The sequence below is a fragment of the Mauremys mutica genome, chromosome 3 (genome assembly GCF_020497125.1).
Source record: "Mauremys mutica isolate MM-2020 ecotype Southern chromosome 3, ASM2049712v1, whole genome shotgun sequence".
NCBI classification, from domain to species: domain Eukaryota; kingdom Metazoa; phylum Chordata; order Testudines; family Geoemydidae; genus Mauremys; species Mauremys mutica.
Window position 1 is genome coordinate 62,890,043 of NC_059074.1, and position 12,038 is coordinate 62,902,080.

At 39.9% G+C, this 12,038-nt stretch overlaps 1 protein-coding gene across 5 annotated transcripts in view; it reads left to right on the plus strand.

Annotated features, from left to right (window-relative positions):
• Positions 1 to 12,038, plus strand: part of SH3BGRL2 (SH3 domain binding glutamate rich protein like 2) — a 52,377-nt gene that overhangs the window by 15,422 nt on the left and 24,917 nt on the right. For all 5 annotated transcript variants that reach the window (XM_045010477.1, XM_045010474.1, XM_045010476.1 and 2 more), the window contains one exon: positions 9,372 to 9,557. In XM_045010477.1, the coding sequence (XP_044866412.1) occupies positions 9,372 to 9,557 (186 nt within the window). The remainder of the gene's footprint in view (positions 1 to 9,371; positions 9,558 to 12,038) is intronic.

Below are 12,038 nucleotides of genomic sequence, written 5' to 3' on the forward strand. Positions count from 1 at the left end.
ATAAGGTAACTGAATGTTTCGTAAGTTGGGGAACTGAAAACTAAATCCCTGATCCTGCAATGATAGGACCGATCCCTGAATATTCCTGGCAAACTTTACAGGATTACGTGGGCGCAACCTGTCCTCCTTGTGAGGGCTCGATCCTGCTCTAGTTTAAGTCAGTGGGTGTGTTGCCATTACATTAATGAGCAGGATTATGCTCAGACCAATAGCTCTGCTAACGTAAGGGCTGCAAGATAAAACCACTGTTACATGATTTAGATGATATTAAAGAGTAGAATCTTTTACAAGTTTGTGTTTTTTTTGTTTGTTTGTTTCCCCCTTAAATGTGAGGTTGTTAAATAAACTAAGCACTTTACCATCCTGGTTATTAAGGGGCCAATGCTAAAATCTGCACTCAGAGCTCGTACTATTGGTCAATGGGAGCTTTGCCTTAGTCAAGGTCTTAGCATAGGGCCTGAAGAGCTTTTCATGAAGCAGGAGAAGGGATGCCATTTATTTTTTATCATCTGTTAAAATTCTTTATTGTGTGGGGGCAGTAACTTTAACAAATGTTTCCTTTTAGTACAGGACAGTCCCTCTTTTTTTATAGCAAGATATTTAACTCTTTCCACTCCTTTACTTTCAAAAAGCTCTCCTAGTCTCCACTTTTTCTTCCCATGCAGCCCCACCTACACCTATTCATTGTTGGCAGGTATGTTTGAAGCCACCAAAGAATTCTACCCTGAAAAAATAAACTCTGTGAAGACAGTGAGCCTGATTATTACACTGGCACATGTGGTACTGGATACAGATCCAATATGTTTAAATTTGCAATTTGTCTTGACAGTTATGTTTCTGTTTTGTAATTTTTCTCAAGATGTGGGCACAAGTATCAATTACTCAGCGTTTGCTAACCTATAGCTAGTTGAAGCAGATTTGGTAGCAGCTTTTAAAAAGCAAGGAGCTGCTACTTCCTAGTGTCTTCACAACTTTTTAAAAATTAAAACGATTGCTGGTGCTCTCAAAACAAACAGTGAATGTGCTGCAAGCCCTGGAATTTATTCATCAGTTGCAGTTTTACAGTGTAAGCACAGACCACACTTAACAAAATTCATGGCCAGAGTGTGTGTCAGCAAAACATTGCTACAGAATCATTTGACTGATAAAGCACATAGTATTAGCTCAGAATGCTTGCTCTGAATAAAGCACCTTCCCTCACCCCTGAGTATTTACTGCAAATGAGACATGGGAATAGGTTTCTCTGCACTGTTTCTTCCCCCCTCGTGTAATTTAAGGCAGTAAAACCAAGTGGTGTAGGAGCATACTAAGTACTGTCATAGAAGGAAGATATTGACAAGTAACAGTCCCTGTGAAATGTTAAGTAAACATGATGATTTAGTCCTGCCTGTTACATATTTGCTCCAACTCAGAATCCAGGTGGTACAACATGGCATAAAACCACCTTTGCCCCACCCCTTCTCGTAGTGCTGCCCCTTCTGTGCTTTGTTTCTCAGGTGGTGCAGCCCAGAATCTAGCCAAGTCTCACTGGAGCGCTATACATTTTCAAAGCAATGGCTGGTTGAGGAGAGTACTGGAGCCCGAACGGCGCTCCAGACAGCTTTGTTCCCTAGCAGAGTGGCAGAGTTTCAGAGCAGCATTAATGCCTGCCTCAAGGCTCTGAGCCCTTCCTCCCGTGATCTATAGCCTGATTTATAGTTTCTTTGTGAGGTTACTACTAAATTGTCTGTGATTATGAATAACAAGCATTTAATAGCATACTCAGTAGCCAGTATCGTACAGTGCCAGACGTTGAAGTCTCAGGGAAACAAAGGGAAACCAGTTGCGAGGGTTGTGGTGGATGCTCTATCACTAGAAATTTTTAAATCAAAACTGGCTGTTTTTCTGAAAATGATGCTCTAGCTCTAGCAGGAATAAACTCCGGGCTTTCCTATGGCCAGCATTATGCAGGTCAGACTAAATTATCACAATGGCTTTATTAATCTATGAATTCATACAGTCTACATATAAAAAGGAAGTAAGAAAATTGTCTTCTGTAAAAGTAAACAACCAAAATCCAAGAGGAATATTTATCAGCATGTGCAATGAGCATATAAACAATAAGCACAGTAGAACAATGGTTCTCAAACTGTGGTCTGGTGAGTGTTTGCTGCTCATACAATGCAGTTTCTCTTTCCTGTCTTCAGCTGCTACGTGTAGTTTCATTGGAAGACAGCACTGTGTACGTTTGTGCATCATAGATCATTAAAAAACCCACAGAACCAACATGATGGTGGCTTCCATTTGCTCTGACCCTTTTAGTTTATATTGCATCTCCCTCCTCTCTCCCACTCTTCATATGTCTTACCTGTTAGGACTTGACTTTGTTTGCTCTCTATGAAGTCCATGGCAAAATTCATTGATTTCAGTGGTACAAGACTGGGCCCTTAAGTTGTAAATTCATTGCATCTGTAACAGTTTTTTTTGTTTGTGGGGTTTTGTGTATGTGGGAGGGTAACAGTGCTTAGCACAATGCACTTCCAATTGTAACTGGGTCTTTTGTACTGGATTACAGATAGTAATTATTGTTTGCAGTGCTATTGTAGCTATGTTGGTCCCAGGATATTAGAGAGACAACGCGAGTCAGTTAATATATTTTTATTGGACCCACTTCTGTTGGTGAAGGAGACGAGCTTTCAAGCTACACAAAGAAGAACTGTGTCTCGTTCAAAAGCATGTCTCCTTCACCAACAGAAGTTGGCCTAATAAGAGAGAGTACCTCACCCACCTTGTCTCACAGATTCAGTAGAACCTCAGAGTTACGAACGCCTCAGGAATGGAGGTTGTTTGTAACTCTGAAAAGTTCATAACTCTGAACAAAATCGTATGGTTGTTCTTTCAAAAGTTTATAACTGAACATTGACTTAATACAGCTTTGAAACTTTACTATGCAGAAGAAGAATGCTGCTTTGAACCATCTTAAGTGAAACAAGCACAGAAACAGTTTCCTTACCTTGTCAAATCCTTGTTTTAAAACGTTCATTTGTTTTAGTAGTTTACATTTAACACAGTGCTGTACTGTATTTGCTTTTTTTATTTTTGGCTCTGCTGCTACTTGTTTGTGCACTTCCAGTTCCAAATGAGGTGTGTGGTTGACCAGTCAGTTGGTAACTCTGGTGTTCATAACTCTGCGGTTCTACTGTAATAATAATCCTTTCCTAACAGTACTTTTTCATGTGACCAATTATTGTGCTTGGCTAGGAATGCTATTCATTTGTCTATGGGTGGGGAGGCAGTGTTTGCACTTGTGAATTAGGGTGGTGCATGTCTGCAAGATAATTTCTTATTAATAAGAATTAATTAACTCTGTGGGACAATGACCATAAATAACTGTATTAATTGCATATTTAGATGTATATCCAAAATTGGATTTACATACTTGACTTCTACAGACAAATTGTACCACTTTAACTCTACAAGTATAGTTTAAAGCAATGCAATTCTCTTAGTGAGAGCTCAGTAATATTAGTATAAATGTGCTTACACTTGTATGGGAAATAACTATTGGGGCTGGCTGGAAAACAATATTTCTGTTTTGATACTTGTTTTCATTCCAAAGTGGAATATATGATAGAAGAGAATGAGAAGACGAGTGGTTAGGGCACTCACCTGGGCTGGGGGAGACCCTCAAATTCCTCCTCTGCCTTTTTTAGCAAAGGGACCTGAACCTGGGTCTCCCACATCGTAGTTGAGTGCCCTAATCACTGTGTCGTACAGTCTCTCTCTCCCTCTCATTGGAGCTGTTCCATTTTGTATAACAAAATATTCATTGGACCAGAGAGAGACCAACCCTATAGCCCAGTAGTTAGGACAATTCATATATGGGAAGTGGAGAGACCCAGGATCAAGTCCCTGGAGTTAGGCAAAGCGAGGTTCAAATGGCTGCTCTGCCTAATTTAGGGGACTTGATCCTAGGTCTCCCGCATCCGAAGTAAGTGCCCTAACTATCAGGCTACTGGCTAATCTGTGGTCTCTCTGTCTCTCCTGCAAGTGCCTGAAACCCAGTCAGGCCTGCAGTGTGTATCCCAACCACTTACCACAAGGTAGGGTATCTGGGTCCTTGTCTAAGAATGGAAGAACTGGGAGATTCCACCCTGAGACCAGTAAGGGCAAAATATCTGAGGAGGGAGGGTTGCACTCAGAGAGACCAGATGGAGAACAGAGGCGCAGCTAGCCCTGTAACCACTACTCCCTACCAAAGAACAAATGCTATATGAAATGACGTGTCCACACTATCTGTGCTCCTTCAGACACCCCCAGTTCAGAAATGGCTAGAGTTCACCAGATCACTTTGATTCCTTTCTAAGTATGAGGCCAAATCCTGCTCATCTTAGTCATGAGTCCCACTGAAGTTAATCTAGTGTCTGTTTTTAGAGATGGAAGTAAACAGTTATTTAAGTTCATGAACTAGTCTGTCTGCCCACCTCATGGGTGGTGATGAAATAATACAGAAATCCTAGGAGAGACAGTTCAGAAAATAATCTAGTGGCTCCAGAGGGACCGAATGGCTCTTGGGTACAATTTACTGCAAGTGGTTATCATTTTAATAGCATTTCGATCAACAGTCACACCTTATAATGCACACTACAAAATCTGTTTTTCCCCTCAAAGGTAAATTGCTCACATTTAAGAGATTTACAAAACATTTACCTATCTTTTGTAAAAACACTGTCTGAACACTAACATGGTAACGGAAGATGCTGATTTAATAATTTTTATATCCACATGTTGCTGACATTTTTACTTTGGAAGAGTGGGGGGAAAAAGCTTATGTAAAGAAGGTGATCAGTTACCTATCCTACTTTCTGGAGATAAACATACAATATCTGTGTCAAGACAGATAAACTTAGACTGCCATTTGAACACAAAAACGGTAGTCCTCACATATCCATTATTTCCATGAAGACTTTCATTGTGCGTGCAAAATAAAAGAGTATGGTATTTCATTATGGAGTCTGGCCCCCTGAAGATGGTAGTTCCCTTGGGTCAAGCTGATGAAACAGTTGTTATATCTGCCTGAAAAACATTACAGCATAGGTTTCTAGTCATAGTGCCAATTCTTTAAGTTTCACTTGCACTCAGATTTCTAAAGACATTGATCCTATGTTTATAGGACAAAAAGGTATGTTATCTAGCTAATTTCTTCATAAAATTAAATGTAAAGATTACATATTACAATATTTCTCTCTTCGAGCAATATAAAAGAGGTCACTAGAATCCTGTGGCACTCCAGGGCTAATTTTTATATTGTCCTTAGTTAGAGCCCATAGCATTGCTGCAGCAAGTGCTATGAAATTGGGCAAATTAATTTATCTTTGATAAGAGTCTTAGAATCAGAATGAATACACTATACCAGTGATCTATAACATGGTTTAAAACAAGGGTAGGCAACCTATGGCACGGGTGCCGAAGGCAGCACACGAGCTGATTTTCAGTGGCACTTACACTGCCCAGGTCCTGCCATCAGTCCAGGGAGCTCTGCATTTTAATTTAATTTTAAATGAAGCTTCTTAAACATAGTAAAAGCCTTATTTACTTTACATACAACAATAGTTTAGTTATATATTATAGACTTATAGAAAGAGACCTAAAAACATTAAAATGTATGACTGGCATGTGAAACCTTAAATTAGAGTGAATAAATGAAGGTTCAGCACAGCACTTCTGAAAGGTTGCCGACTCCTGGTTTAAAAGGTACTAATAGTAGTATGCAATGGCCATTAATTCTGCTTGACAATCTGTGTTGTTCCATCATATGCCCTAGGGAATATCAGATAACTTTTGATGGTACACCTACTGAAATGAAAAAGTGTATCTTTGTCTGTTTGTATCAGAAATGTAAATGAATACATCGCATTTGTCAAATTCTAAATATTCCAAGTTTGTTACACATGTTAACTGTATCAATCCTTGCAACATCTCTGCAGAACATGCAAGTATTAATGTTGTCATGACATCTCAAAAGCAGAATGTCTTGTTTGATGCATCTGCATGGTCTCAATGTTTTCTGTGTTATAAAGAAACCTGGTTTGTTCTTGGAACTTTGGCTAAACAAGTGGGCAGCGCAGAGCAGAGTTGAGTATATTTTAAGAATCTTTTAAGTTCAAGAATGAGTAAATTTTAGTGTCTTTCAGTTCTTCCTGAGGGAAAAATTGCATTAATATTTCTCTCTGAGTCTAATCACCTATATAGCATGGGGATAGTAATTCTGATCTACCCCAGGGAGGTGTCATGACATTAAATTAACTAACTTTGCGTGCAGCATATTGAGGTCCTTGGATCAAAGATGGAGCAGAAGTGTGAAGCTTTATCATCCTGATGTTGTATGATCACAAGCTAGGCTCATCAAGTCTGACAGCTGTCAATACTACTCTAGCACGCTGCACTGAGAGATGTCTCAGGATGCACCAGGCTATTGGGGAAACCTCTACATGTATTCCCTGCTAACCCAGTTAACTCTCCTTTATCCTACAAAATCAGGATAAGGAAAGGAGGTAAGTTCTCTGCCTCCTGGAAATCTGGAGGTGGGAACAAGCCATCCATTCCACTGAAGACAATAGGAGCCAAGTCACTAGGCCATCTTTCTCCATTCCCACTTCAGTAAACATAGGGGAGAGCAAAGCAGAGGATATGGTGGACTTGTTGGAAATGACAAGTTCCTGTGAGGACGGGGGTGACCTAGCTTGATTCTTGTTGGGTTTTGCTGAATCATTGGGTGAATCTGACCGTGTTTTGGGTTAACAAAACTTTCACACGGATCTAAATAGCTTGTACGTATTCATTTTGTTAGACCCTCTTTGAAGTATCTTTTAGAAACAGTGCAGGTGATTTAGCAGTGGAATAAATCACTTCTCATTTGCTGGAATAAATCAATAAAAAACATGAACAAGAAATAAGAATCTTGACATTTCAGTTCCCCGTTGCAAAAGCCCCATATATCAGATGAGCAATTTTACCAACAGATGAGTGACAAACTACATAATTACAGCAGTTCTGTGCATATTTACATGACACACTGTTGCTGTTGCTGTTTTGTAACTCTGATAGGGAGACCAGCTCCAAAAATTTTTGTGACTTGCAGTATGGATTAACAATAAAACCAAAGACAAAGTGCATATGTTCTAAATGATCAGCATGTAGATAATATAGGAGTCAAGCACTGAGCTCTAAAGATTAATACCGTATTAAATTGTGATGACTTTGATTAGGATCATGCTATATGAAAAGTAAAAAATCCAAGAATTTTCACTTTGTGTGGTCAATCTAGCAGTTGAGGATCTAATTAAATCTAAGTTGCAATTGTCAGTAGTCTGAGAGCGAGTGTCCAAGACTAGTGGAAATTGTCAGGCAGAATGAACATTGTGGAATGGGAAGGAATTTTATTTTTAAAAATCTTTCATTGCACATGCAGAACTTGCAAGGAAAACCCTCCTGCAATAATCATCCTAGTCTGCACATCTTTACTTGAACAAATATTTAATAAAATGGCCAGTATTAAGAAAATCTCAATCTCCATTTCAGATTGAAGTTGTCTCTCATCTTCTATTGTAAATTACTGAGGATAAGAACTGTTTCTCTCACTTCTACAGTCACAATATGATTCCTTTATGAGTTTAACGTCATAGTACAAGAAGTCATTTTACTTTCAGCATTGGGCTTTGATTAGCAGAAAAACGGTGGTAATTATGGTAATTGAGCTACTACTGGTAATCCTTGTATTTTCTGCATACAGTTTTAGAAGATAAGTTTGGTATGAGAGTGATTGATCTTTCATAATGTGCATTGTATCAAAAATCAGTATGGCATACGTAAAAGAAGGAACCAACCACTGAAAGAAACACAAATTTATTGAATAACTGGTTAAGTTACAAGGAATACACATTTAGGAGCCAATCAGTTTCGTTCTGCAGCAGAGCACACAAATGTTCAGACATTTTAGAACTACATTGTTTTGCAGAAATTGGACCAAACCCTCTTGGAGATATCCATGGTCTTTGTTTCAAAGAGGACATAATTATTTTGCCACTGGAAGTCATCTGAATATGAATTTTTACTGTAATCTGTAATAAATTTCACAGGAGATTATTTTTGTGATCTGATATAGCAAATGGATCCAATATGAAGAGTGGTGTGACAAATACAGCTAGTACATGCACTTGAAAAACTAATGGTTTTTAAATACTGTCTGGGTCCTGTTATACCCAAAGGTAACATCCATCCACCTGTAATTTAAACCAACCGGCAAGTGGATAGATCTTGCTTCACAGTATTTTTATACTGTAAAATTCTTAAATATAAGTTTATCTCCAAACAGTATGGCTGGGAAACATGTTTGAGTAGTCATAGAGAAAACAGTGTGTAGCCCCTTGTAGGTGGGATGTGCCTTAGTAGAAGGATCTTGGACGTGCTGGAAATAGCGTGCAGCTGGTTGTAATGCAGAACTGATCCTGGCCGAATTAGTAAGCCTGAGGCTTTCCCTCAATCTCGAAGACTCTATGGCTATGTCTTAACTGCAAAAAGGTGTGTTTTTACAGTTATCCCTTTTATACAAAATGCCTAGTGAAGACAGGGCACAGGCAGTTTTTTAACCCCAATGTAACTAGTCAAGGTAAACACTGGGAAGGGGGTATGGTGGTATAGAGTTGACTTTGACTAGCTACATCAGGGTAAAAACTACCTGTATGCTGTTTCTGCTAGGAATTTATGTCACGATAACAATCTCTATTAATCCCCCCCGTTCAAAACAAGCCCTCCCACAAAGCACCTCCCCCCTTTTTTTCAGTGAAGACAAAGCTGGTGTGAGACAAAACCATCCCCATCTCAAAGCATGTGCACATGTTCTGTATGAACCTAAGAAATGAATAAACTCTGTTCAGGAAACCTACAGCCACATTTTAAAAGGCATGTAGACACTTTGGAAAATCTTACTAGGTGCCTATCTGCATCTTCAGATGGCTAAATACCTTTAAAATGTAGCCAGTAATGCATGGCGAATCTGCAAACCAGCTACCCTTTTATCTTTGACTTATTTGGAGTACCTGCGAGGTGTTCCTCTATCACAGGCATCTTTAAAAAAACAAACAAAAAACAAAAACAAAAAACCCAAAACTAACTCCCCCCGCCCGCCCCCCAAAAAACCCAAACAGCGAACCACCTAGAAATGAGGCAGAAGTTTGTAGCCTTTTGTAACTTGTACATAAAGAAACTGCAGTGTTAAGTCACATAATTTTAATTTATAAATATTTGACTTTCTTATTGAACTTTTTAATCTTTGAGTAAAAAATAGACGAGCATATTCAGGCTGTGATGTATTTTCTCTCTCTCTTTCTCAGATAAAGAAGAGACAGCAAGATGTGGTACGATTTCTGGAAGCCAACAGGATAGATTTTGAAGAAGTGGATATCACAATGTCAGAGGAAAAAAGACAATGGATGTATAAAAATATTCCTGAGGAAAGACAGCCTGCACAGGGCAATCCGCTGCCACCCCAGATATTTAATGATGATCAGTACTGTGGAGTAAGTAGCTTTGAGGTCCAGACTGGTTACATTAAGTTAGTGTTGACCATTGAAATACAAAGTCATTAGTATCAAACTAGTGCAAAAAAAAGTGGAGAGTTGGGGCTTGTGTGTATGTATGTATATGTGTGTGTGTGTGTGTGTGTGTGTGTGTGTGTGTGTATATATATATACACACACACAATATATATATATAATATGGCAGCTCTTCATTTCTTGCTTCTTCAATTCCTTGACCACTGCATCCTTTGGGTGGTGTGGTGTGCATATTGGCTAATTGGGAGATCAGTAGGTTTGACTGTTGGATGACATGGCCCCAGAGACATAACTGGAGGCACACAGGGGGAGTGTTTGTGGGTTGATGCAGCAGGGGGGTGGATGACTGAAACATCTGGGAGTTAGGTTGGAGTGGATGCCTGTTTTATAGGGTGCAGTGGGTTAAGGCAGGTGGCTGTCTGGTGGAGGTGGGTAACAAGCGGGTCTGTACAGTATCTGGGAGATGATTCAACCCTTAATCTAAGAGATGGGGTGGTGGAAAGGTTTGTTGCAGTTAATAGACGGGTGAGCTTCATTGTATGGGGAAGAAGGGTAACGGCAGTTGCTCTTCAGCCATACCATGTGTGGCTTGTTGTCTGTTCCTAGTTATTTGCAATGGGGTAGCTCTAATCCTAGCTGTGTGAATTGTGTCCAAGCAGTGCGGTGTGCAACAGGTCCATTGGAAGGGATAAGCATGTATTTTTCACATGTTCCTAGGACATGAGGGGATACTTGTGGCCCTCTCACTTATGTACAGTAGAACTTCCACAAGTGTACAAAATTTGGTTAATTTGGGGAAGGGATCTGAAATATTTGGAGATGCCAATTTGTGCATCTTTTTTTGAGTTCCTTTTATTAGTGCATTTAAGCGTGTTTGGAATTAGCTAGTTATTATAAAACATAAGTTGTGTTTAACTAGATGGAAAGAGTCTCCCATGTATCACGGAAATCATCTTGTTACTATATCTGTGCAGTTGATATCTGTTTTGGTTGAGCAGACCTAATTCTGTTACTGTTGCTAGACTGCACAATCTGTGTGAACAGCTTTAAAGAGCGGCTTTACTTTGAAAAGAGACTTGGACTATGTCTTTGCTGATAAAAAGATGTTTGCACCATAAGATAACTAACACACATTAGCAATGCTGCTGTAAAAACACAATGGAGACAAGCCACTTTAGTTTTATGGGGAGGTAAAGTAGGCAAGATCAAGGGGCGGGGGGGAAGGGAGGTGTATAGTGCTGACCTTGCCTACCAACTTCCCAGTAAACACTATAAGGGTACGTCTTCACTACCCGCCATATCGGCGGGTAGCAATCGATTTCTCGGGGATCGATATATCGCGTCTCATCTAGACGCGATATATCGATCCCCGAATGAGCTCCTGTTGACTCCGGAACTCCACCAACCCGAACGGCGGTAGCGGAGTCGACATGGGGAGCCGCGGATGTCGATCCCGTGCCGTGAGGACGGTAGGTAATTCGATCTAAGATACTTCGACTTCAGCTACGTTATTCACGCAACTGAAGTTGCGTATCTTAGATCGATTTCCCCCCGTAGTGTAGACCAGCCCTAAGTGTCTTGTCTCCACTTGGGATTTTATAGTGAGCTAGCTGTTGTGTGTTTAGTTTTCTTGCTGTCAAAAGACACACACTTTAATGTAAGTGAAGACAAAACCTTAGTGAAAAGGGCAGTATAGGGTTCAGTGTTTTTTGTGTCATAGTAATTTCTAAATCCAATGTGCTCAGCTTACAAAGGTCTGCTTGTTTTTCCAACTGCCAGGTCTGCAAACTCAACATGGATCAAGAAGCTAACCTGGGTATTTTTATCTCTAGCTTAGGCATTATCACCAGCAATAAAAACTATATAGGCCAGATCTGCTTGTGGCTAGCTGTGCAACCCTCTTATCTGATTCCTTGGATTGTCTTTTCTTTATGCATTTGGGTGAGAGGAAAAAAGCTAACCAGATGCAGGTTTTTTAGATTGATTCACTAGGGTTGCACAGGTGGGCACGGTCCTACAGTTGGACCCAGCTGCTCATGTATAAGCCACTATAGACACAAGGTCACTTGCACAGAAGTGTAGGTTCTATAGTGATAATTTGTAAAAAGTAATGCGGGCTTTCCCCCCCACCCCTTGGTAAAAATCAGCAGATACGACTATGAATACACACTGGAACTAGACCTGCTAAGTAGGAAGGTGGCTTTTGAAGTAGTCACTTTTCAGAGTATAATTGCTCTGTAAATGGAATATTTATTCAGTGTTTACATTAGATAGCTTGGAGATTAAAGTGGCTGAAGCAAACCAATGAATGATCTCTTCTGGTATGCATCCGACAAAGTGGGTATTCACCCACGAAAGCTCAAGCTCATGCTCCAATACGTTTGTTAGTTTGTTATAAGGTGCCACAGAATTCTTTGCCGCTCTTCTGGTATGCTGTCTCTAACC